Here is a 26,737-nt window from a genome sequence, read left to right as displayed (position 1 = left end):
GCCTGAAAGCTCTATCAACAGCAACCCATCCGATTTGCACTGATTGAAAAACAGGTGCGGCTGGTTTGGAACGCTGCTCAATGAGAGAGAGAGGCAGAGATGTAGGCGACGCAGTGGCGCAGTGGGTAGCACGTTCGCCTCACAGCAAGAAGGTCCCTGGGTCGCTGGTTCGATCCTCGGCTCATTTGGCGTTTCTGTGTGCCTGCGTTTGCGTGGGTTTCCTCCGGGTACTCCCGTTTCCCCCACAGTCCCATGCAGGCATGCAGGTGAATTGGGTAGGCTAAATTGTCCAAAGTGTATGAATGTGTGTGTATGTGTTTCCCAGAGATGGGTAGCGGCTGGAAAGGCATCCGCTGCGTAAAAACTTGCTGGATAAGTTGGCGGTTCATTTCGCTGTGGCTTCCCCCAGATTAATAAAGGGACTAAGTCGACAAGAAAATGAATGAATCATAGGATGTAACAACAAGAAATCACTTTCTTTCTTTCTTTTATTTGCGTTTGCTTAATGAAAAATGATGGCGACACACAAAAAAACTTGCTTGGTACAACTTTAAAATATGCAGTTCATGACACTTGAAGGCTTGTGAAACTCTGACATAACATATAAAGACTTGCAGCATTACTGAGATACTAACTTGTGGTTGGAGGTCTAGTTATATATAGTCAGTATCTAACAATTAATCTTACATGCTGTGTTTTTTAATGAGCAATACACTTCTTTTGCCTCTTGGTTATAATAAAACATGGTAAACAAATCGAAAATATATGTTCGATACCACATGCAGTTTATAAATTTTAATCAATTTATCTAATACTATATTCTATATGTAAAGCAGATGAGGATGCTGTAGAGTCAGGAGAAGGGCAGAATCAAGACCTGGAGGTTGGAGAAACACAGATGAACAAAACTGAAGAGGTCAAACAAGGCGATAAAGTTTCTGTGCAGGATGAAGAAAGCGGTAACACGGAGAAAGCTGAAGCTACTGCTGTGGCAGAAGATGAAAAACAGGAAAAGGAGACTTTTTTAGTAGTGGATACTGAAAAGCTGAATGAATCTTGTTTGAAGACTGAAGAAGACACACGTCTAATGTCTGATGTTGAAGAAGAGAGAGTTACAGTTCTGTGAAACCGACTGGAAATTTGGGGTGTGCTGATCAGATCTGTGATGTCACTTCCTGTAGCATATATAGAGACTCTTAATGGTTTGCACTTTGGCTGTCAGTATATTCTGAATGTAGATTGTATCGTTTTTTATTTATAATAAAATATTTTGTTAATGCATACAATTTTTTTTTATACAATAAGTTAAATGTTAGGTAGAATTTGAGCGTGCTAGTGTGAAAGATTACATGTTAAAGTTCAGCAGCTGCTCCGAAATGAAGTTTTCCTCCAGACTCCTGTTCGGGCTCCTCATGTCGTGCCTTTATTTCAGAGGTAAGAAACATCTTCATGACTAGAAAACCTGCTCAGGTACTGTAGGATGTTGTTCAGTATTAGTAAAAAACAAAGTATTTTAATATTCAAAGAGCTGAGAGATGATGATGTTTCCTTCCTGCACTCAGATGAAGACATTTACGACGCATTTTGAACTATTTTAATAAGCGCTTGCGAATAGTTGGCTAAAAATGATGATTATGAATAAGTTATCTTTTATTGCTGTCAAAAATAAAATGAATTAAAGTGATTTTCTGATAGCTACTAATATATCAGTTATATATCAACAAATTCACTAAAGAACTTTTTGTAGTAATATTTTTTGTTAAGAAATTATTTCACAAGCAAATATTTAAGAAAATCAAGCAACTCATTGAATTAAATGTGAAATGTCAGAGGTTAGAAAAAGGACGTTTATACTTTTCTTATGCATAAGCAATTGGAAAACACTTTTTTAAGTGCAGATGGAAAATTGATACATTCACGATTAAGCTTTAAAACTATAGTCAAGTTACCCTGTAACATTAGTTGACATTATAGCATCCTTAATCCTGTGAACATCAGTGTTGGATGAAGAGATTGTGACTGTAGTATTTTTATTTTGCAGTTATCATCATCTATATATGTATTCAATGTCGTTATTGGTTTTCTGCTTTGATGTTGCTTTACTTTAAATTCTCACCATTGCTTTCAGTGGTTTGTTTGGTAAATATTAAGGAATAATAGCAATGTTTCCTTATAGCTTTCTTATAGTTATAGCAATGCTGTAATCACTGGATGCACAATTTTAAGTTACAAATTTAAGTGGATTTAACAAAAAAAACAATTAAGTTGTCCCCAAAAAACTGAAGAATTTTGTTGTTTCAGCTCATTTTAAATACTTTGTCTGAACAAAACGCAAACATAACTTTTTGAGTGTACAGTACAGTATGTTTATATAGTCTAAAGCAGGGGTTCTCAATCTTGGTCCTGTAGGCTCAGTGTCCTGCAGATTTTAGCTCCAACCCCAATTAGACCGTGCAGGGCTAGTTAGTGAAACTCTTACTAGGCCTTCCAAAAAATCCTTGCAGGTGTGTTGAGGCAAGTTGGAGCTAAAACCTGCAGGACACCTACAGGACCGAGTTTAAGAAGCCCTGGTCTAAAGAGACAAAGTAGTGAAGGAAACTAGAAGTAGATTTTTTTTTCTTGTATATTTTATTACATACAAGTGCTTAATCATTATTACAAAGTAAATAAACACCTTTTTCTATTAAAGTCTGTGTGAAGCAGAAGATTCTGCAGACTTTTATCACAGTATAAATATGTATTCACATCTTAAACAGAATATTGAGTAGGAGGCAGGGTTTTATTAATGTGCTTCTCCTATCATCTTTTACTCACAGCAAAATAATGGTTTAAGGGGTGTGTCTAAACATACTTTGCCCAATCCATCGAACTGATGTCATAAGAGAAAAACTGCCTTTCCGAACTGCAGAGGAAAATTTCAGTTGAGCATGAATTAGCATAAATTATTGTTCAATTTAGGCTAGCATGCATTAGCAAAATAAACTATTGCTGCGTCCGAAACCGCCTACTACTCAGTGGGTACTGCATTTAAATTTAAACGTACTACTCGGCCATTAGAAAAGTATGTTCTATACAGTATGAATGTGAAAAGTATAAATGGAATTCGGACGTACTACATCCGCCATGATCACATGACCTACCTGAATCTGTTGCATCGCTTCACTCTCAATTATGAATTCTTTCACGGGGCATCATGGGATAGCGCAGAGTGCATGGGATGCTCACTTCAGAGTCTCGCCGGAAGTAGTAAGTCATCCCGGTACTTTTCGCATAATGATTTGCGAATTCTATGAATTCGGACACACTAATCTGCTCGCATATAATTTTAGCGTACTATATAGTATGGAAGTATGCGGTTTCGGACGCAGCCATTGTATAAATTAATGCAAACTTTAAATAGATTATAATACAGATCTTAGAAAAAAAGGAAAAAAAACCCTTACCTGTCAGGTCCAAAATTTGAGTATCAATTAGTACCTAAAAAATACAATTGTGTACCTCATTGTAGCAGGTACATAAGTCTACCCTTTAAAGTACAAATATAGACCTGTTAGGTACAAAAGTGTAGCCTTATAAACGATAACTCCCCAGTGACCTGTTTTGTACCTATATTTCTGAGAGTGTACAAGCTGATTTACTACTGAATAAATTACATTATAAATAAAAACTCAATATCTTATGAATAATATGAGGTATATAAAAATGTTACAATTGAAATACATACTGGTTATGACTGAATAGTTGAAATCTCAGTGACCGATTCCCATAAGACAATGGCAAAAACTCAAAAAACACCTGCCGAAATTTGTTACTTGTAAGCCCAACAATAGAATTGTTGGTCACAGTTAAACACGGAGATCAAAATTGGTTTACAATTTCTTAAATTTCTAAGTCTCTGAATGCCACAAGAGAGCAGGAGCAACAGCAAGTATGATTATTCATGTGCGTCTCCTTTGTGTTTTTTGCTTCTCTCGCAGGTTCAAGTGAGTTGTCTGTGAATCAGAGTCCATCCAGCATCACTGTGAATGAAGGAGAGTCTGCTCAAATCAGCTGCTGCTGGAATACATCCACACACAGTGTTAAAGTTGTTTGGTACATCAATGAGACAAAACTTTCAGATCCAAAGCAAAAACTCCAAGAGCGTCAAAACAAGAGCTGTTCAATTTTCCACCTCACAAACGTACAGAAGAATGATACAGGTCATTATGTTTGTGAAGTGACTCAAGATATACCAGTCCTGGAAAAGAAAAATGGCACTGGAACAAATGTATTCATCAGCATTAGTGAACTAGAAACTACGACTGGTGAGATTCTTCTCACAAAATACATGTTATGCTATCTCCAGTCTTAAATAACCACCATTAAAAAAGTCATAAATCTGTTTCATCTTCTCTACAAGGCTTTATTTCCTCAGTTTCTTATCCGCATGAAACTACTTCAGACACAACATCAGATCCCAACATGTCTTCATCTCTAGGGAGCACCATCATTCAGTCCATCATCTGCTCAGGTAAATTTCTTTTATCTTCAGAACATTATGAAGTGCTGTATTAACAGTGTAGTGTAAAAGTATTTGCCCCTTTCCTGATTTGTCACATTTAAGTGATTCAGGCGATGTCAGGTATATCATACACTACCAGACAGAAATCTTGTTGTCTATCCTAGTTTTTAAGAAACAACAAATAATAACTTGACTTCTAGGTGATCATATACTGTAGTATCAGAAGTGACTTATCTGAAAGACAAAGGCCTCTAAATTAATAAAATATGATCATGTCTTGATTTTTAATTATTTAATTAGGATAGTAAGACTAAAGTCTTGTCACTTAACAGAAATAATGCACAGTATAGAATATAAAGTCATGGTGCAGTGGTAAATGTGAAGTGGTTTGATGTTGAGGCTGATGCCATCCACTCTGCAAATCTCTCGCATGCTCCGATACTGAATGTAACCCCAAACCATGATTTTTCCTTCACCAAACTTGACTGATTTCTGTGAGAATATTGGATCCATGCGGGTTCCAGTAAATCTTCTGCAGTATTTGTGATGATTGGAATGCAGTTCAACAGATGATTAATTGGAAAAATCCACCTTCTGCCACTTTTCCAAATGATCAACTGGAAGTCAAGTTATTATTTGTTGCCCTTACAATTGGAATCGAGGACAAGACTTTTGTCAGGTAGTGTGCTAGCATATACAGTATTAGCAAATAGCAATGTTAAAATTATAGAAGGATAAAGATTATTAATAGAGTTAATAGAAAATGCTGATTTTTAATGATGACTGTGGTATCAATTTAACATAATTCATTAATCATAAGTAGTGTCAGACGGAATCTGCGGGCATTTTTTGTTATTTCTGCACAGAATTTTGTTAAAAATCTGTGGATTTATGCAGAATGATTTTGGGAGTATCATAACTAAAACTTTAATATACTGTATGAACTAAAAAGTAATACCTTTTTAACTTGTATTTAATGTTTACATGCAAATTTAATTAGATCCATTTTATTTGGTAAACAAAGCAAGTCTTCTATACAATATATCTACTAAAAGACAGAATATTACTTTTCAAACTGTATTGTAAATACATTATTAGTCAATAATATTACTGAAATTAATTAAAAAACTGAATAAATATAAGTTTAAACACATTTACACAAGTAAATAAACAGAATCAATGATGGGCTAAAAATCTGCGGAATTCTGTGCACGCAGATTCCGTGTGGGCCTAATTATAAGTTACATTACAGCTACACTCAAACCAGTTCTCATTGGAGTATTAGACTTTAAGTTTAGGCTTAGTGTACAGTAAATTGACATGTCTGTTGATGGAGCAGTGTCACCAGATCTGCTAAAACCCTGATAATAATTAGTTGTAAATGTTATTACAGGGTAAAAGTCAACAAAATGTGCAAATGGACCATCAAAAGCGGTAACATGGTTTCATTTATAGTCGCAGCAGGTATTAATACCAAAAAGTTCCTTCATTCATTAGGTTTCCTTTGGCCTAATTCCTTATTCATCAGGGGAATGAAATGCCAACTATTCCGGCATATGTTTTACGCAGCGGATGCCCTTCCAGCTGCAACCCAGTACTGGGAAACACCCATACACTGTTGCATTCACACACGCTCATACACTATGGCCAATTTAGTTTATTTAATTCACCTATAGCGCATGTCGTTGAACTGTGGGGGAAACCGGAACACCCAAAGGAAACCCACACCAACACGGGGACAACACACAGAAATGCCAACTGGTCTGACTGGGACTTCGACCTTCTTGCTGTGAGGCGTCAGTGCTAACCACTGAGCCACCATGCTGCCCCTTAAAAAATATGAATGGTTAAAAAAATTAAATAATGTTTGTACTAGCCTAGTTAAAGTCTGGATGTTAACCTGATTGAGATGTGTCATGACGGGCAGTGACCACCGGAGGGCGCTGTAGTTCACAGACTTACTGGTTACAAGAAAGACAAACGATGCGATGACAAACTGTGGTGAAATGGTTGTATAAATAGTCCAGATAATCAACGGTAACAAAACAGATGTGATGACAGGTCAGTGTAGGTGTTCCGGTGTATGCACGTGGACTGTATGAACTTGTAGTCTTTTGGGCGCTGTAGTAAGTTTTCAGAGTCTGTGAACTACAGCGCCCTCCGGTGGTCACTGACCATCATGACAAGATGCCATGGCATGACCTTACACAGGTGGTTTAAGCTTTAAAAACCTTCCAATCTGTCAGAATTAAAACAATTCTTCACTGAAGAGAGGACCAAAAGTTCAGTGATGTAAAGGACTTATTGGCAGTTAATGACAAAATCTGATTGCAGTTGTTGGAGGAATGATTTTTCCATATTAGGCCCGGCAGGTTTTGAACAGCCTTTTTTCTTTAATCAATGAAATCTTTTAAACAACAGATAACATCTATGCCATTTATATTCTATATATAAATATATAGAGAGAAATGTAAAAAAAATAATATTACAACTATCCCCGGTTTCTCACTATTATTATTCTGTCTAATTATTCATCCATTTTTCTTTGAATGCTTCTCTAGAGGTCCCAACAACCCAAAATGTAATGCTGTGAATACATCATTACATCCTAATTACTTTTTTTTCTTGCAGGTTCAAGTGAGTTGTGTGTGAATCAGAGTCCATTCAGCATCACTGTGAATGAAGGAGAGTCTGCTCAAATCAGCTGCTGCTGGAATCAATTCACACACAGTGTTAAAGTCGTTTGGTACATCAATGAGAGAAAACTTTCAGATCCAAAGCAGGAACTCCAAGATCATCAAAACAAGAGCTGTTCAATTCTCCACCTCACAAATATTCTGAAGAATGATGCAGGTCATTATGTTTGTGAAGTGACTCAAGATATACCAGATCTGGAAAAGAGGAATGGCACTGGAACTAATGTATTCATCAGCATTAGTGAACTAGAAACAACTACTAATGGTAAGAACATAAAGCCAAGAAACTGATGAACTTGCCATTAATACATGCAATAGGTTGTTTAAAATCATCATAAAATGAAGATTTTCCGTTATCATGACAGCAACCCAGGCTCATTCTGATTACACACCCTATATACATTTCTGTAGAGAGCATAATAAATCCCATGAGCTACAGTTTTTGCGAATCCACCAGAGGGCGATGTGTATACTTTTTTAGATCTCAAATGCAAGTGCAATTCGCGGCTGTTGTTCTCATGTCAATCCACCATAGGCCACTGTCGACTGACAGACTAATCGACCGATCCTTCCCCTTCCCTAAACCCAACCAATAGTGTTTTAAAAAGCAGCAATTGACCAGCGCCCACCCACTTCTCTAAACCCAACCGCAGTGTTTTCTAAAGCAATCCAGAAAAAGAAAAGCCCCCTAATTTTTTAGCATGTTTTCAGATTTTACCACGTTCTCACCCTGTTATCTACTTGTTTATTTTATTTTTTAGCTTTTGTTTTTGTCTTACCTGCTTTCGGAAACCGTTCTTCACCGGACTTTCCCATATGTAGCTTTGGCTGCATAATTTGCAGTCCCCAGAATTGTATATAGCAGACATCCCGAGTTAAGAAAAGTCATTTACGACGAGACAGAATTTGCGGGAGGTTTGGGGTGGGGAGGGGAGGCATGCGACGTGGCTGCAACCAATAGTGCGCAACCAATCTGAAGAGCGGGAAGGGATGCTGTGGAGAGAGGTGTGCAATGTATTTAAGGACCGGACGGGAGACGCACGATTTCCGGGAGATTATCATTCAGTCGTTTGCGGGTATCCGGGAGTCTCTATGCATTTGCGGGAGACTCTCGGAACTTCCGGGAGACTTGGGATGTCTGAAATAGAGCTACGTTTTAAGAATGAGCCTATGTTGTGTGATAGACATCCACTTGAAATGGTCCTGAAATGAGAATGAAATGTAGGGCGATGTATTATTTTGCTCTTTGGCAACCGATTGGGTTGTTGAAAGATGGAGGTTTCTAATAAAATGAAGGAAAATTGACGAATGAAGGAATTTAGAGCAATTCAGTTGGATTCAAGTTTATTTGTATAGCACTTTTCACAATAATCAGAATGAGAAACAAGACACCCACTGATAGCCCCACCCTAAATAACTGATAGCTCCGCCTCAAAGAAATTCCATGTGACCAGGAAGTCAAGAAAAATTGTTTTGAGGGGGATATTAAGAAATATTATATTCATACACTGTAAAACCCTACAGTCAACTTTATCAAATGAAATGAGTGTGGTTAACTCAAAATTTACTGAAAGTTAATTCTACTCATTTGAAAAGAGTTTTGAACTCAGTGTTGAAGGTATTGAGTTAATTAAATACCTCATTACTTCAACTTAAATGGAGTGAGCTTACAGTACTCATATAGATAAGTTTTTAACTCAAATGTTTTTTTTTTTTTTTTTTTTGCAATTTGTTTCCTCAAACAGTTTGAGTTGCCTTAACTGGGTTTTACAGTACTCAGTTGGTTTGAGTTCTCTTCATTTATTGGGTTTTACTGTGCTAAAATTGCTTCATTTACTCAAATGGATTAAATTCACAGCACTCATTAGTATTACTTTTTGAGCTTAAATGGTTTGTTGCAATTGGTTTCCTCAAATGGTTTGAGTTGCTATAAATGTTGGGGTTTTACAGTGTACAAAAATAAGAGTAAATTTCATGACCACTTTTAGCAATATAATGTCAGATCTAAGAAATATTGCATTAAATACAATTATATTTTTTTACAGATTATTTTCAAACAGTTTCCAACATGCCTACAATGGTCACAGCAAACAGTGAGTCTTTGCTATTGAAATTTCTCATATTTTTTCTGGTGTTCAGTGTTTTGTAAAGTAATTCATTTCAGGCGTTGGTTCATGGATTACGTTGGTATCTTGGGTTCAAATTTAGGGTCTCTTGCAACATAGGCTCATTCTGAAAAGGTAGCCCTATACATTTCTCGAGATTGTGAATTATGTTGCCAGAGGAACGTATGGCTGTATTTCGTCTAAGCGGTGGTATGATGCCGTTTCTTTTCGCATTTACCTCTTACCTGTATGTGGACGGCTTTTTTACTGTTACAAGTTTGTCTAGTGGTTTGCAGTGCACATCGGAGGATTTAAGACACGTAGTGTAGTTGACTGCGACCAAGGGGTTCAAGTCCGATAAAGAATGTTTTTAGAAAGCATGTAAGACCAAAAAAAAGGCAAAAAAATTTAATAAACAAGTAAATAACAGGGTGAGAATGTGATAAAATCTGAAAATGTGGTAAAAATCAAGCAGCTGCAAGGGCTGTTTTGAAAACACTGTCGGTTGAGTTTAGAGAAGGTAGTGAGGGGTTATTCGGTGCTTTTTAAAACACTATCGGTTGGGTTTAGGGAAGGGGGTGGGTGTCAGTCTGTCAGTCGACAGCAGCCTCTGGTGGATTTCTGAGAACAGCAGGCGCGAATGCCACTTGCGAAAGAAATTTGAGATCTCAAAAAGCATGCACAGTGGCCTCTGGTGGATTCACAAAAAAAAAAAAAAAAAAAAATTTAAACGTAGCTTGTGAATGTATTTTGTGCTCTCCAGAAATTTACAAAGCGGTGTATGTGAACAGAATGAGCTTAGGTTGGTCTCTTTAGGAAAACTATATTATTACGCAATTAATATGATTTTAAATGATAAAAAATTGTTAAATGTTATTATATTCTCTGAGATGCTTGCATTATCACTTTTTTTCTCACAGGTAGTTTGGAGATTGTCTTGATGATTTACATTATTGTAACTCTGCTCTTCATCTGTGCACTGTTGACCTACGTTTACCTCAAAAGACAGCAAGACAAACAAGTCACACAAGGTAACAAGGTAACTCTTCAACACCCTCACTACTTTGTTCATTTTTATAGAGGTGTTCAATATTCCATTTCTGTCTGGAGTTTGCATGTTCTCTCCATGTTGGCGTGGGTTTCCTCAAGGTGCCCCGGTTTCCCCCACAGTCCATGCACTATAGGTGAATTGGATGAACTAAATTGGGCGTAGTGTATGAGTGTGGGTGAATGAGAGAGTGTGTGGGTGTTTCCCAGTACTGGGTTGTGGCTGAAAGGGCATCTGCTGCGTAAAACATATCCTGGAATAGTTGGCTGTTCATTCCGATGTGGTGACCCCTGATTAATAAAGAACTAAGCCAAATAAAAATGAATAATAAATGATTGTTCAATATTCATCATGTGCAGTAACATAATAGTAATACTATAATAATACAAACAAAAACACACCTTGAGAGTTCAAAAGCATTCATTAGGAATTGCAATTCAGGAGGGCTCACCCCTATGCCCTAAACACTTTGAAGGGTTTACTCTCTGGAGTGTCAGCTTTGAAAGTATGAGTGCATAGTAGGGATGAGTCATGCTGTGTGTGAAATCAAACATCTTTCCAGTATAAAAAGTTTATGGGGGCCTGAAATGTCCATCAGTAGTTAATAAGAGCTCTTTAAAGTGTCCAGTCTTAAGCATTTGTGTTTGGAACAACACTTCAACGTGTCCATGATTGTATTAGAACACTGGCTCTTTGTGAAAATGTTCCCTTGTATACATTTCTTGAGAGTTTGAATTATGTAGCCAGAGCTATGTATGGCTGTATTTCGTCTTTTAAAACAAACACTACGGGGCAGTATGATGCCACAGATGGCTTCTGTTTCTTTTTGCACTACCAGCTGACTGTTTACCTCTGTGTGGACAACTTTTTCACTGTCACCAGTTTGTCAGTGGCTTGCAATGTACGTCACAGACTTGAGATGCAGGACGGAGTCAACAACAGGGTTACGATCTGGTGAAGAATGGTTCGCAAAAACAACAGGCAAAAAAAATAAAATAAAATAAACAAGTAAATAACAGGGTCAGAACGTGGTAACATCTGAAAATGTCGTAAAATCAGGTGGCCTTGAGGGCTTTTCTTTTCTGGATTGCTTTTAAAGACATTATTGGTTAGGTTTAGGGAAGTGGGTGGGTCAGTCAATTGGTCAGTCAGTCAGTCGACAGTGGCCTCTGGTGGAAAGCAAGTGCAAATGGCACTCACGAGAGAAATTTGAGATCTGAAAAAGCATACACAGCGGCCTCTGACAGATTCGCAAATACAAAAACTGCAAAAAGAAAAAAAACAATGTTGTACCAAAGAAGGTACAAACCCTTGTCACTGGGGCTGTACCTTCTAATGGGACAGAAATGTACCTTAAGACAAAAAAACACATTTGTACAACTGCAGTTTGTTCCTTTAAGGACATGATTTGTACCATGGGAAGCCAAAATGTACCTTTTGTTTTTAAAACCTGCAGATACAATATTGTTCCTTCATCAAAGGTACAGGTCTGATCCATGAAGGTACGACCACAGTGACAAGACACTTCGTACCTTAACAGTGTCAAATGTGTTCCTTCAAGAACTATTTAAAGGCATTTTGCTTTATCCAAAATGTGTCAGTTTATTTTCAGTAAATATCAAATATCAAATATATTTTAAACATTGTTTTTAAAATAGGTTTCTTTTTGTGCAAATGCACCTTTTCTATTTACAATAAAGAATAAAAAAACTACTTTAACATAAATCAATAGATCTATTTTTGGCTAAACATTTCACACTTTTCCCAAAATTGTTACAGAAACACATTCTCCCATGTACAAAATAAAACTTTTTTTCTCCAATTTTCACATAATACCTTTGTAATCACTTAAAAGTTTAATTTAAATTTAATTTACTTAATTTTTAAAAAGAAATAGAATTATGCAAAAGTATTGTAATGAGATTTGCACAATGTTTGATTAGCTTTACAATACTAAAATATCTGCATGAATACTTTGCATATGCAGGACTTTTGCCAGTTCATGTAATGGAAAGCAAACACCAAAAGGTGAGGATATCAATAAAAAACATTTGGTAAGCAAATTGTTAATTGAAAATGCCTTAAATGTTTAGTTTACAATACCTTTAGTTTTGTTTTACCAGTTGTTTTGTTGTATAGAACTTTATAATCAATGTTTATGAGTTTCTTCAAACATATGCTTTTAAATGATGATTTATGTTTTAATATGGAAATTATTCATAAATCACTTTGCCTTTCCAGTAATATTTATTTAGATATTGTAATAAGGAAGCAGTTGTTTAACACTTATATACCTTTTTTATGAGAACAATTGTGTATCTTCATTTCAGTTGTACCATAAAAGGCTCAGAACAGTATCATAAGAGGTCTTTTCTGTACCATATAAGGTACAACTTTTACAAAGGTACAAAGTGGTTCCTTAAGGAACATTATTTTTACCACCGTGTACCTTTTTTTTTTGAGAGTGTGTCCACTAAAGTGGCATAAAACCTCTCAGGATATGTAGTAAACATAGACACCAATATTTATAGCTCTTTCATTTTTATATGTGTTTTTCCCCAATGTAAAGCAGATGATGATGCTATAGAGTCAGGAGAAGGACAGAATCAAGACCTGGAGGTTGGAGAAACACAGATGAACAAAACTGAAGAGGTAAAACAAGGTGATAATGTTTTTGTGCCTGATGAAGAAAGGGGGAACACAGAGAAAGCTGAAGTTACTGCTGTGATACAAGAAAATAAGACTCTTGTGGACATTGAACGAGGTACATTTCTAGTGAATAACAATACAGACAAGAGCGTCTTCCTTCCTAACACTGAAGAAAACACACATCTAATGTCTGCTGTTGAAGAAAAGAGAGTTTATGTGCTGGAAAGCATTGTTTCAGTTCTGTGAAACTGCCAGGAAGTTTTTGGTGTGCTGACCAGATCTGTGATGTTACTTCCTGTATCATAGATGGTTTGTAGACTCTTAATGGTTTGCAGTGACTGTCAGCTAACTCTGAAATTAGAGTAAATCTATTTTGATAGCTAATAAAATGTTTTGTTAGTATATCCATTTTACATAAAATAAAGTGTTTTGTTAATGCGTCATTTAAAAAAAAAAATAAGTTGAACGGTGATGGAGAACATTTGAGAGTGCGAGTGTGAAAGATTCTGTGTTAAAGTTCAGCAGGTCCTCAGCAATGAAGTTTTCCTCCAGACTCCTGTTCGGGCTCCTCATGCCATGCCTTTATTTCAGAGGTAAGAAACACCTTCTTAGCTGAAAAACTGGCTCAGATACTGTAGGACACTGTTTAGTATTGGTATAATACATAAAATAACTTAATATTCTGGGAGATGATGTTGCTTCCTTCCTGCCTTAGAAGAACACATTTACTTTTTTTTTAACAAACACCTGTCTATAAAACACGATTAATATGTAGTTGGTAATTTATTCATCTTTTAGGGCTGTCATACATTTGATCTGATAATCTGTTGAATTGTGCTAAAAATAAATAGTGTGCTAACTAATTTGTTAGTTATCTGTTCATTTGCTAAAATTGAAATGATATATTTTGCATTAAGAAATTGCTGAATTTAACAAGCAAATACAAACACACAAGTAGCATAATGAATTTAATCTGAAAAGTCAGATGTAGGAAACAGGAAGTATTTTCTTGCCAAACAGAACTGCTATTGAATTTTAACAGTAAATACGTGGAAATTGTTTTGATGTATAAGCATTTTAAAAAATTGAAGTGAAGGTAAAAGATTTTTACTATTACAGTTTAAAAAGATAGACTTTGGTAAATATACATTTTATTGTGTTTCGCAATTATCATATAAATCTTATATACTTTTAAATACTTATGTACTTTTATATACTTATATACTTTTTTCCACTACATAAATGAATTGGTTTTTATAAAGTATACACTGTAAAACCCAACAGTCAACTTTATCAAATGAAATAAATGTACTACTCATTTGAAAAGAGTTTTGAACTCAGTGTTGAAGGTAATGAGTTAATTAAATACCTCATCAACTTTAATGGAGTAAGTTCACAGTACTCATAGATAATTTTTTTTACTCAAATGGTTTGTAGCAATTGGTTTCCTTAAACGGTTTGAGTTGCTTCAACTTATTGAGTTTTACAGTAGTCTATTGGTTTAAGTTCTCCTCATTTATTGGGTTTTCACAAGTTCACAGTACTCATTTATTTATTTTTTTACTCAAATGGTTTGAATTGCCTTAACTTTTTGGGTTTTTACAGCTAAACTATATTTATATATTCAAAAGAAACCAGGGATGAAAAATAATAGGTTATTCTGGTACCAACATACTAGTGCTTAATCATTAAACTTGTTTCTAATTAAGTCTTTGTGAACCAGAAGTTGCTGCTGACTTCAATAACTGAAAAAGTATATTGAATAGGAGGCAACTTTTATTTTTGCATTGCTCCCCTCTTGTTTTGCTAACAGCAAATGAATGGTAGGAGGGGCATGGCTAAGACTATAGAATACACAATACTTGTCATTCGTATAGTTTTGAATGAGGAAAAGTGTAATGGTCAATATGATGAATGAAGCCCCGCCTACGAGTACAGGAAACAATCATCAATCACTATAGACTGGCATTTCTCCGGGGGACCAGGACCAGATGTCTGCTTTAACGACAACAATGTTTTGTGGTCAACAAACACACTGGAATCTCATCGAATACTTGCTTCACAGACATAAGACATAAATTCACATAAAGCTTGAAATCTCTACTTTTAAATGAACTCACTACACTTAAACAACAGTTTTCTGGTTTTGTAATCTGTATGAAACAAATGCGAGGTACAGTCTGTCCTGCCAAACACACATCACATGACAGCAACTACTCAAATGCCCACAAACTTGTAAACAAAGTCATTTCTGGAGGAGATTCACCATCAAGACAAAGTGAATTACTTCAGAAGAGCAGCTCGATCTGACAAAGCATTATTCACAGGATGATAAAGTGTAGAACGGCTATAAATGAGGTTGGTGTCGTGATCTCATTCCTTTCGAGTGTGCATGCGCATTAGCCCGGGCAACCTGAAAATATGCATATTTTGTTTGATTCGAATAATTAGAAATGAAACTTATGTGTCACAATCACCAGCGATCACTACTCCATAGATCGCTGGATCTCTCTCACAATAACTCATGGACTACAATTCCGCCATTTCTGGACTACATATTCATACATGCACTTCGCCCAGACACACATGCTTCCTCATCTAAACTGATTACATTCACACCACCTGAGGATTGTCAGAGACTGATTGCACACACTATTTAAGCCACACACTCACCCATTCAGTTTGCCGAGTCTTGTGCACTGTAAGTAGCACTACAACGCGTTTCCTAGTCTAGTTATCCTGTGTACCGACCTTATCCTTGTTAGCCTCCCTGTCTTAGTCTGCCACATGCCTTACAACCTCTCGCATGTTACTTCAACTACGATTCGATTCCGCCGCCAGAGTTGACGCCACCGCCAGAGCTGCCAGAGCTACTGCTGCCTGAGTCTCACAAAGGGTCCCAGACCATGACCAAACCCCAAGAGCTAACCCGCACCCAAAGGCGGAGGCTTAAGAGAAAGGCCTCTTCAGCGAGGGTCTCTTCAGTCCCAGAACGTCCTCCAGTGTCAGTCCCAGAGCGCAGCTCAGCCCAGCCCGACTCCTTGGCCTGCCGGCACCACCCAGACGTCTCACCCTGCCAGCACCAAGCAGACGGCTCACCCTTCCGGCGCCATCCAGACGGCTTGCCCTGCCAGCTACCCACAAGCCTCCAGCCATGCTGGCTCCCCGCAGTGCTCCAGGCCCTCTGCAGCCTCATGATCAAGGGCCACTGCAGCTCCACGCTCCAGGCCCTCCGCAGTCTCATGATCCAGTGCCACTGCAGCTCCACGCTCCAGGCCCTCCGCAGTCTCATGATCCAGTGCCACTGCAGCTCCACGCTCCAGGCCCTCCGCAGTCACATGATCCAGGGCCACTGCAGCTCCACGCTCCAGGCCCCCTCGCAACTCCAAGCTCCAGGCCTTCCGCAGCTCCACGCTCCGGGTCCTCCGCAGCTCCATGCTCCAGGGCCACTGCAGCTCCACTCTCCGGGCCCTCCGCAGCTCCACTCTCCGGGCCCTCCGTAGCTCCACTCTCCGAGCCCTCCGCAGCTCCATGCCCCAGGTACGTCCCCAGCTGCATGGTCCTGGCCCTCCATCCCTTCCCCTGTTCGCCTCCGCTCCACCTCCCGCCAGAACATTATTAGGAGCGTCTGGAAGCCACTCCTTAAAGGGGGGGGAGTTCTGTCACAATCACCAGCGATCACTACTCCATAGATTGCTGGATCTCTCTCACAATAACTCATGGACTACAATTCAGCCATTTCTGGACTACATATTCATACATGCACTTCGCCCAGACACACATGCTTCCTCATCTAAACTGATTACATTCACACCACCTGAGGATTGTCAGAGACTGATTGCACACACTCTTTAAGCCATACTCACCCATTCAGTTTGCTGAGTCTTGTTTACTGTAAGTAGCACTACAACACGTTTCCTAGTCTAGTTATCCTGTGTACCGACCTTATCCTTGTTAGCCTCCCTGTCTAAGTCTGCCGCCTGCCTTACGACCTCTTGCATGTTACTTCAATTACGATTCTGGATTGTCCTCACACACCTGCTTGCACCCGTATTGACCATTGCTTGCCTGACTAAGAATAAAACTGCTTTTGGATCTTACTTCAGTTGTATGTGTCACTTCCCGTGGTAACATTATGAGACAGATGATGTTTAATTTTATTTCCGATTCCAACTATGTAATGTAATCGTGAGCTTGGCAAACAGTTTTGGAGAATTTATTGTTTCTACATTCAGACAGAATGCTCGAGCATACTGCCCGAGAGGCATTTCAAAGATGGCCGCAATGTGAAATGGCTTGCCTTACTAGTATGATATTGATTTAAAGTGTATTCATATTTTCTTTATCAAATATGAACATTTGTGTGTTTCTTTTTTGTGTTTTTTACTTCTCTCGCAGGTTCAAGTGAGTTGTCTGTGAATCAGAGTCCATCCAGCATCACTGTGAATGAAGGAGAGTCTGCTCAAATCAGCTGCTGCTGGAGTACATCCACACACAGTGTTAAAGTCGTTTGGTACATCAATGAGACAAAACTTTCAGATCCAAAGCAGAAACTCCAAGATCATCAAAACATGAACTGTTCAATTCTCAACCTCACAAACATACAGAAGAATGATACAGGTCATTATGTTTGTGAAGTTACTCAAGATATACCAGTCCTGGAAAAGAAGAACGGCACTGGAACACAGTTATTTGTTGCAGTTAGTAAACTAGATGCAACTATGACTGGTATGATTCTTCTGTTTCTAGAATATTTTAATGCAAATTCCAGTCCCAAAAGTCATACCATCTGTTTATCATCTATTCAATAATCTAATTCTTCAGATGAAGTTTCTCATCTGCCTGAAACAACTGAGGCTTCAGACACAACATTAGATCCCATGTCTTCAGCTCTAGTCAGCACAATCGTCATGTCCACCATCTGCTCAGGTAATTTTTTATTTTTTTTTAATATACAGAACAATGTGAATATGCTGCAAGTACTGTATTCACAAATACTGTAAAAGTATTTACCCCCTTCTTGATTTGTCACACTTAAGTGTAATCAAACAAATGTTCGAATGACACAAATATAAATGCAGTTTTAATTGATGACTGCAGTCACTTTATTTTAATGGTGCCTTTAATACAATTTGTTTATTATACATTACATTGCAACTGCACACACACACACACACACACACACACACAAATGTTTGCTGTTCATTTAAACTACACATCTACAATAAGCTGAAACAACACAATTCTTGTGTTTTTATAAGAATTCAACTATTGTTTTATATTCAATTTACTTAAAATTGTGAAAACTGTTAAAAGTTAATGTAATTCCTATATGTTATTCCTACACAAAGATTGCATTTAACCCAACCTTTTTTTAAAATGTAATTTTCATCAGAGTATAAATCGACTATAAGGTCAGGGTAATGAGAATCAGTTGACATACTTGCAGTGTAACTAAGGGGTAGTTTACACATGGTCACTTCATGCATTTTCACTTATTAGATATCTGATTTGTGAAAACATTTCCCTTTACATTTGCCCACATAAATGTCTACACTGAATCGATATAAGTCCGATCTTCATTCGTATTAGTACTGTCAAAACAGGTTAAACAAAATATCTATTTTTGTTGTGTAGATACGCGTGCAAATGCCTCCAAAACTGTAACACAGCCTTTCAAAATGTTTTCACAACTTTGTACATGTACTTTCAAACTTCAAATCTTTCTCACAATACTTTATTATTGTTGTTTTTTGTCTTTAAAAACACATTTCTCTACTTTCTAGTCTTTCATCCATTAGTCATTTGATGCTTTTCTAAAGCAGTGTTTTTTTTGTGTGTGCCTAAGACCCCCTTTTCCCCCTGAAAATATTATAAGGCCCCTTCAACATTTAATGATATTATTGCTCATATAAGTTTGCAGTAAGGATGACAAAACTGAAAAGCATAAGCCTTTGGTCTATAAATTGGCTCTATATTAGTTGCCAATTTTATAAAGTTTCTTGTCAGTAGCTGTGACGTCCCTCATCTCATGTTGGGTCTGTGTCAATTCTTTTGCCTTCCGTTTAAAAAATGCCTGGGCCTGGTCTTGTCGTTCTATTGGTAATGAGCCATTTGCAAATGTCTTATTAATTTGGACGTCCTCATGCATGTGTTAGCAAGAACTTTGGTGCAGATAATACACTGTGGCGGGGTCAGGGACTCTTTGCTTTGAGAAAATAGAATAAATCCATAGTTCTGGTAACTATCTTGGTATATCCTGCCTTTCGTGCTTCCAGTATTGCTAGCGCTGCCACCCAAGATGTTTAGAGCTTCCTCACCTGGGTTCAGTATGGTTGGGTCAATAGCATTAGTTTTTTTTTGTGGAGGACGAATTACAAATTTGTAAATTGTTTTGATCAGCCAGGGAATAAAATTAACTAGGGCAAAATAATTGTTTTCCTAATTGTCAATTTTTAAAAATTACGCAACCCACCAGAGAGCTCGCTGAGGCCCCCTTGTGGGCCGGGACCCCCCTGTTGGAAAGCACTGCTCTAGAGATTGCAACAATCACTTTGTATAAAAGCATCTGCCAAGTGAATACATCAGTACATCATCATTTTTCATTTTTCTCGCAGGTTCAAGTGAGTTGTCTGTGTATCAGAGTCCATCCAGCATCACTGTGAATGAAGGAGAATCTGCTCAAATCAGCTGCTGCTGGAGTACATCCACATACAGTGTTAAAGTTGTTTGGTACATCAATGAGACAAAACTTTCAGATCCAAAGCAGAAACTCCAAGATCATCAAAACAAGAGCTGTTCAACTCTCCACCTCACAAACATATTAAAGAATGATACAGGTCATTATGTTTGTGAAGTGACTCAAGATATACCAGTCCTGCAAAAGAAGAAAGGCACCGGAACAAATGTATCCATCAGCATTATTGAACTAGAAACAACTACTAATGGTAAGAACATAACATCATGAAACTGAAGATGAACTTGCAACCAATACATGCAATATGTTGCTTAAGTGATGTAGCATCAGATCTAAAAAAGAAAGTTCATTCCTTTTTGCAGACAATATTCATGCGGTTTCCAAAATACCAATAGTCAGAGGAAACAGTAAGTGTTTTTGGGATATTTTTGTAAATTATTTCATTTCAGGTATTGATTTATGGATTGTGTAAGTGATTTAAGGTTGATTCATTTCACACAGCGAATGCCCTTCCAGCCACAACTGAGTACTGGGAAACACACTCATTCACACACACATACACTACGGCCAATTTTGTTTACCCAATTCACCTATAGCGCATGTCTTTGGACTGTGAGGGAAACTGGAGCACCTGGAGGAAACCTACATGAACACAAGAAGAACATGCAAACTCCACACAGAAATGCTAACTGACCCAGCTGGGACTCGAACTAGTGACCTTTTTGCTGTAAAGTGACAGTGCTAACCACTGAGCCACCGTGCCACGCTAAGTATTCATATAAAGCGGGTAAAATAAATATTGAACACGTCATGATTTTTGCTGCATGGTAAATATATTTCTTAAAGAGCTGTTGACTTGAAGTTGACCCAGATTTTGGTAAAAACTCTAACAATCCAAAGATACCAATAAATCAAATCAGATTTCAGCTTCTGTAGCCTCTCCATGCCTTCTCACACCTTCCTTGCTTCATGTTCATCTGAATTCTGGGTCACACTTTATTTTGATGGTCTGTTTGTTGAATTTAAGTTTCATTGCATCTACATGCCAACTAATTCTCATTAGATTATAAGTAGACTGTTAGGTTGGGGTTAGGTTTAGTGTAAGTTGACATGTATTTGCAAAGTTTCTTGTAGTCAGTTAAATGTGTGTTATAGGAGCAGTATCAGCAGATATTAGTCTACTAATATTCAAATACATCATCGAAGTAAAGTGTCACTGAATTCTGTATTTTTAAAGAGTTATAATTGTTCTTATGTATGGAATAATTTATGTATTTGGGATCGCAGGAAGACTTTTCTCTGTGTCATTTCATTTCATTACACATAAATTAAATTCTAGATCAATTAGGTTTTTTATATGTATGAATTACTTTGGTTATTACAAACATCTGGTGAAAATTTTAAGTCAACAGCATCTGTAAAAATATGTTTTAAGAGAAAAATGGCGACTTATTTTAACTGCTGTTTATTTTTATTAAACATGTTAAGTATGTTAAAACAGCAGGCTATTTAGTAGGGGTTTGATCATTACATTTTTTAAAATATATATAAACACAAGTGAATATTTGAAGCGGATCATTGACTTTAGTCAAAAGGCTACTATATATATATATATATTTGTTTGTTTTATTTTTTTTATGATTTTGTGAAGAACAACGGTTGTTTTTAAATGTGCTAAATAAGTGCAAATTGAAATTCTTTCAAATGTAGTGGTTATCACTTTTTTCTTACAGGTAGTTTGGGGAATGTCATGATGATTTACATTTTCAGAAGTTTGCCCTTCATCTGTCTGCTGTCAGCCTTCTTTTACCTCAATAAAACCTGCAAACGTGTCACACTATCAAAACCAGGTAACTCTTCAACCCCCTCACAAGTTATTTGCAATTTTAGGAGGGGATAATATGCAATATTATGAGGTCACACTTTGTTTTGATGGTCTGTTTGTTAAATTTAAGTTACATTGCATCTAAATGCCAACTAATTCTTATTAGATAATAAGTAGACTGTTAGGGTTAGGGTTAGTGTAAGTTAATGTACTTGCAAAGTATCTTATAGTCAGTTAAACGTCTGTTGAAGCAGCAGTATGAGCAAATATTAAGCAGACAGTCTAATAATACTCAAATGGACCGTCAAAATAAAGTGCTACCTAATATGATAACAATTGGTTCGATTATGTGACACTATGCATTTTTTCATGGAGCCTTGAAGTTTCCATCATCTCAAATCCTCTGACGTTTGTGGTGAACCACTTGGCAAACTGTATGTCCACAAAGCCATCCACACGGAGGTAAATGGTCAGCTTGTAGCGGGTGAAAGAAACATCATCATACCGCCCCGTAACGTTCGTTTTAAAAATGAAATGCAACCATACGTTTCTCTAGCTACATAATTTGTGATGTCCAGAAATGTATATAGGGCAACCTTTTCGAAATGAAAGAATTTCAGAGAGTTTCCACCCTACGTATCTGAAACAAAAATACAACAATAAAAAACAATCTTCAAATTTATGAAGCATTTATGACCTCACCTAGACTATCGTAAGAGTAAAACAAAATTAAAGTGGGGGGAGCTCGCTCTTAAACTAGTGTTAAATATACAGTTAAAGTCAGAATTATTAGCCCCCCTTTGTTTTTTTTTCTTTTTTTAATATTTCACAAATGATATTAAACAAAGCAATGAATTTTTCACATTGTGTTTGGTAATATTTTTTCTTCTGGATAAAGTCTTGTTTGTTTTATTTAGGCTAGAATAAAAACAGTTTTTAATAAAAAAAAAAAAACAATTTTAAGGACAATATTATTAGCTCCTTTAAGCTAGTTTTTTTGATAGTCTACAGAACAAACCATCATTATACAATACAATAACTTGCCTATTTACCCTAACCTGCCTAGTTAACCTATTAACCTAGTTAAGCCTTTAAATGTCACTTTAAGCTGTATAGAAGTGTCTTGAAAAATATCAAGTAAAATATTATTTACTGTCATCATGATAAAATAAATCAGATAAAATAAATCAGTTATAGAAATGAATTATGTAATAAAAGTATTATGTTTAGAAATGTGTTGAAGAAATCTTCTCACTGTTAAACAGAAATTGGGGAAAAATAAACAGGTGGGCTAATAATTCTGACTTCAACTGTAAGTGACATTCAAACCTAATTGTGCACAATGCATGTCGCACAATATTCTTACCTGTCCCACTCTTCAACCTCAGATGAGTGTTTAAACCAATGGTGGACAAATGCATAAAAAAACCTGGTGGACAAATGCATAAAAAAACCATACAAGCAGATATGCACCAGAAATATAACACACTCACTGAATGTGCGAAAGAAATGCACAGAAAACAAATACACATGAACATGGACATTAAAATTTCAGCTATTTCATTTTTGGATGACATTTTCCCTCAATGTAAAGCAGATGATGATGCTGTAAAGTCCGGAGAAGGACAGAATGAAGACCTGGAGGTTGGAGAAACACAGATGAATGAAAGTGAAGAGGTAAAACAAGGTGATAATGTTTCTGTACAAGATAAAGAAAGCGGGAACACAGAGAAAGCTGAAGTTACTGCTGTGATAGAAGATGAAAAACAGGAAAATCATGAAGAAAAAGAGACTTTAGTGGACACTGAACAAGTTCCAGTCAATGAACACTGAAGAAAACATACACCTAATGCCTGCTGTTGAAGAAGAGAGAGTTTATGTGCTGGAAAGCATTGTTTCAGTTCTGTGAAACTGCCAGGAAGTTGCCAGGTTGGAAAATAAATGAGTCAATGTCACTATTTAATTCCACTTGTAATAAAATCATGGAGCTGTGTGCTCCTTTGAAAATTTTAAAACCTAAAGCCAAACAACAACCGTGGCTAAATAGTGATACCCGTAGCATTCGTCAGCTATGGAGAAAAGCGGAGAGAATATGGAAGAAAACTAAACTGCAGGTGCATTATGAAATTTTAAAAGACTCTATGATTAAATATCAGAAGGCAGTTAAAGCCGCAAAAGCAGAATACTTTGCTAATCTCATAAAAAAGGCTCCTAATAACCCTAGAGTTCTTTTTAAAACAATTAACTTAGCCTTAAACACTGAGACTACGTCTGGTCTTGCTATTTGCCAGACAACATGCGAAAAGTTTTTACAGTTTTTTATTAGTAAAATTGAAGCCCTTAGAGCTGGGATTCTGCGTCAAGACGCTTTCCTTGACAGTACCACCCCACCTTCACTAGCACACTTTTTGGATGAATTTAAACCAATCACTTTACATGATTTGGTGGACTTGGTCCTCCATATGAAGCCCTTCCCATTGTTCACTGGATATTATCCCTCCACATCTTTTCATTCAGGTATTGGAGGTGGTTGGATTAGACCTTCTATCAATAGTGAATTCTAGTTTGATGAGTGGAGTCTTACCTTCTTGTTTTAAGCATGCTGTAGTACAACCCCTTTTAAAAAAACCCAATCTGGATTCATCAGATTTAAAAAACTATCGACCAATTTCAAAATTGTCTTTTCAGTCTAAAATCTTGGAGAGTTGTCTTTCAACAGCTTTCTAGTCACTTAATTGGAAATGACATTCTTGACAAATTTCAATCTGGTTTTAGGACACGGTGTGGCGAGGGGGCGTGGCCGAGACCGTGGGAACGGGGTGAGGCCACCGCGTGAGTGGATACACGTGTGGTGCGCACCTGCCTCGGATCCCACGGAAGGAGCTCTGGACCATAAAAGGAGGACCGATGGCAGATGAAGCCGAGAGAGGACCGGGCCCGGGCATGTTATTTTACTTTTGCTTTCAGTTTGACGGCAGTCTCCGCAGGGAGCTGCCGACCGTTTGTTTTGATTTAAATGGCAGTCTCCGTGAGGAGCTGCCGCCATTATTATTAATAAATCATTTTAAAGCTCCGTCGGTTCTCCGCCTCCTTCTTCCCGGCGGCCAAAGGGCCGTAAACTTCATTACAGTGGTGCCGAAACCCGGGAGAAGGAGGGACGCGTTGTCCAGATGCCCTCGCCGCTGAGAGAGGGGGCGAGTGTTCGGGAGTTAACCCGAGTGGGGGAGAAACCCGTTCGTCTGCCCAGAGTGCCGGGGCGGCCTGAGGCTGGCGAGGAAAGGATCTGCCTGCTGCCGGCTCCCAGCATGGGGAGGAGCAGGGGACGCGGGGCTCACCACCGGAAGGGAAAGAGCTGAAGGGAGCCATCCCACAGAACCCGGGGGAGTCGCCGCGATCCGCCATGATGCCAGAGCCTGCATCCGTCCACCGAAGCGGGAGCGGAGCAGGAGACCAGAAATGCCGCCAGCCAGCCAGGAGAACCGCCGCCGGACGCCAGAAGACGGACGGGTGGATAGATTCCTCTACAGGGCTCCCAGCACGTCGTCGCATCTCTCAGCTGGTGGAGGACCAAGTGGCAGCGTGTCTGGAGAACCGAACCCCAATTTTTTTTTTTTTTTTCCTCTCTCACCTTTCTCGGTCTACTCTGTCTTTCCTCCTTTTTTTCCATCTCCTTTTCTTTCGGCCCGTCTCATATAGGTCTCGCGGGTGCTGTGGCGCCAAACCCCCCCCCCCCCCCGGAGTATGCACAGCCACGGGGTGCCCCCGGCCTGTGATGGGAGATGGGGGTATGTGGCGAGGGGGCGTGGCCGAGAGCCGTGGGAACGAGGTGAGGCCACCGCGTGAGTGGATACACGTGTGGTGCGCACCTGCCTCGGATCCCACGGAAGGAGCTCTGGACCATAAAAGGAGGACCGATGGCAGATGAAGCCGAGAGAGGACCGGGCCCGGGCATGTTATTTTACTTTTGCTTTCAGTTTGACGGCAGTCTCCGCAGGGAGCTGCCGACCGTTTGTTTTGATTTAAATGGCAGTCTCCGTGAGGAGCTGCCGCCATTATTATTAATAAATCATTTTAAAGCTCCGTCGGTTCTCCGCCTCCTTCTTCCCGGCGGCCAAAGGGCCGTAAACTTCATTACACACGGCATAGCACTGAGACAGCTCTCCTAAAAGTGTCTAATGATATTTTTCTGATGGTTGATTCTGGAAAATGCGCACTTCTAATTTTACTAGACCTGACTGCGGCATTTGACACAATACATCACAATATCTTGATTGAGCGTTTAAGATTGTGGGCTGGGATTCAAGGAAATGTTTTAAATTGGTTTAGTTCTTATCTTTCAGGGAGGACCTTTTCTATTGAATTGGGTAACTTTTCTTCCTCATCTGCACGTTTGGAGTGTGGTGTCCCCCAAGGTTCAATTTTGGGCCCAGCTCTTTTCTCTATCTACATGCTTCCCTTGGCAGCAATTTGTAAGAAGCATAATGTAAGCTACCACCTCTATGCTGATGATACTCAGCTTTACTTGCCTATAAAAATGGGAGAAAATTCTGTTTTACAGTCCTTTTTCACCTGTTTTAACGAGATTAAGGAATGGCTGGCTGGTAATTTCTTACACTTGAATGAATCAAAAACTGAAGTAGTAGTGTTTGGTCCTCCGAGTGTCTGTGAATCTACAATTAATAAATTAGGTTCGATCAAGCCTAAGGTCCACAGTCACGTAAAAAATCTTGGAGTTACTTTTGACACTGAGTTAAAGTTTGACAAGCAAATAAACTCAGTCGTCAAAAGTGGTTTCTATCAATTAAGGAACATTGCCAAATTGAAGCCTTTTCTTTTTTTTAAAGAGCTGGAAACTGTCATTAATGTTTTTATTATGTCAAGACTGGACTACTGTAACTCTTTGTATTCTGGAGTTTCACAGGCATCAATAGCACGCCTGCAGCTGGTTCAAAATGCAGCTGCTAGGCTTTTAACTGGGACAAAAAAAATTCTCTAGTATCTCACTAGTTTTATTGTCTCTTCACTGGCTCCCAGTCCAATTTAGAATTCAATATAAATTATTGCTTCTAGTTTTTAAAAGTTTGAATGGTCTGGCACCGTCTTACATTTCTGAGCTTCTTCACTGGCACACTTCATTGAGGCCAATCAGGTCTGAAAACACATTTCAGCTAGTTGTCCCCAAAACGCGGTTGAAATCAAGAGGTGACAGGGCTTTT

General features: G+C 38.1%; 2 protein-coding genes and 1 long non-coding RNA gene across 18 annotated transcripts in view; all 3 read left to right on the top strand.

The window, feature by feature from the left end:
- Positions 1–1,443, top strand: part of LOC110438240 (uncharacterized) — a 55,273-nt gene extending 53,830 nt beyond the window's left edge. For 6 of the 13 annotated variants that reach the window (XR_012397120.1, XR_012397114.1, XR_012397117.1 and 3 more), the window contains one exon: positions 837–1,282. This is a non-coding gene — a long non-coding RNA (uncharacterized lncRNA). Of the gene's footprint in view, positions 1–833 lie in introns of all 13 variants that reach the window. The other 7 variants (XR_012397112.1, XR_012397113.1, XR_012397121.1 and 4 more) reach the window with 5 other exon arrangements.
- Positions 1,192–13,592, top strand: LOC141379970 (uncharacterized). Of its 2 annotated transcripts, XM_073935766.1 has the most exons (7): positions 1,192–1,434; positions 3,978–4,304; positions 4,400–4,510; positions 7,133–7,462; positions 9,243–9,290; positions 10,223–10,341; positions 12,923–13,592. In XM_073935766.1, the coding sequence occupies exons 1-7, from the start codon at positions 1,350–1,352 to the stop codon at positions 12,935–12,937; spliced, it is 1,035 nt and encodes a 344-aa protein (XP_073791867.1). In that variant the 5' UTR covers positions 1,192–1,349; the 3' UTR covers positions 12,938–13,592. The 2 variants fall into 2 exon arrangements, with proteins under 2 accessions (XP_073791867.1, XP_073791866.1); XM_073935765.1 differs by lacking the exon at positions 9,243–9,290 and having other exon boundaries at positions 10,223–10,333.
- Positions 13,284–25,601, top strand: LOC103909421 (uncharacterized). Of its 3 annotated transcripts, XM_073935767.1 has the most exons (7): positions 13,284–13,592; positions 17,398–17,727; positions 17,824–17,928; positions 19,617–19,946; positions 20,059–20,103; positions 21,430–21,546; positions 24,297–25,601. In XM_073935767.1, exons 1-7 carry the CDS (start codon positions 13,535–13,537, stop codon positions 24,437–24,439), a joined length of 1,128 nt encoding a protein of 375 aa, XP_073791868.1. In that variant the 5' UTR covers positions 13,284–13,534; the 3' UTR covers positions 24,440–25,601. The 3 variants fall into 3 exon arrangements, with proteins under 3 accessions (XP_073791868.1, XP_073791869.1, XP_073791870.1); XM_073935768.1 differs by lacking the exon at positions 20,059–20,103 and having other exon boundaries at positions 24,297–24,594; XM_073935769.1 differs by lacking the exon at positions 24,297–25,601 and having other exon boundaries at positions 20,198–21,894.
- The last annotated feature ends 1,136 nt before the right edge of the window (positions 25,602–26,737 follow it).

This window comes from Danio rerio, chromosome 21 (assembly GCF_049306965.1).
Source record: "Danio rerio strain Tuebingen ecotype United States chromosome 21, GRCz12tu, whole genome shotgun sequence".
Taxonomy (NCBI): Eukaryota; Metazoa; Chordata; class Actinopteri; order Cypriniformes; family Danionidae; genus Danio; species Danio rerio.
The sequence above is the reverse complement of the archived record's forward strand: the minus strand, read 5'-3'. Positions and strand labels throughout refer to the sequence as shown.

Excerpts from the sequence above, each read along its gene's own strand:
- LOC141379970 (XM_073935765.1), top strand. The coding sequence starts at position 1,350 with ATGTTAAAGTTCAGCAGCTGCTCCGAAATGAAGTTTTCCTCCAGACTC. Across the intron at positions 4,511-7,132 it reads TCAGTCCATCATCTGCTCAG|GTTCAAGTGAGTTGTGTGTG; the intron begins GTAAATTTCTTT and ends TTTTTCTTGCAG. Across the intron at positions 7,463-10,222 it reads ACTAGAAACAACTACTAATG|GTAGTTTGGAGATTGTCTTG; the intron begins GTAAGAACATAA and ends TTTTTCTCACAG.
- LOC103909421 (XM_073935767.1), top strand. The coding sequence starts at position 13,535 with ATGAAGTTTTCCTCCAGACTCCTGTTCGGGCTCCTCATGCCATGCCTT. Across the intron at positions 13,593-17,397 it reads GCCATGCCTTTATTTCAGAG|GTTCAAGTGAGTTGTCTGTG; the intron begins GTAAGAAACACC and ends CTTCTCTCGCAG. Across the intron at positions 21,547-24,296 it reads TGTCACACTATCAAAACCAG|GACACGGTGTGGCGAGGGGG; the intron begins GTAACTCTTCAA and ends ATCTGGTTTTAG.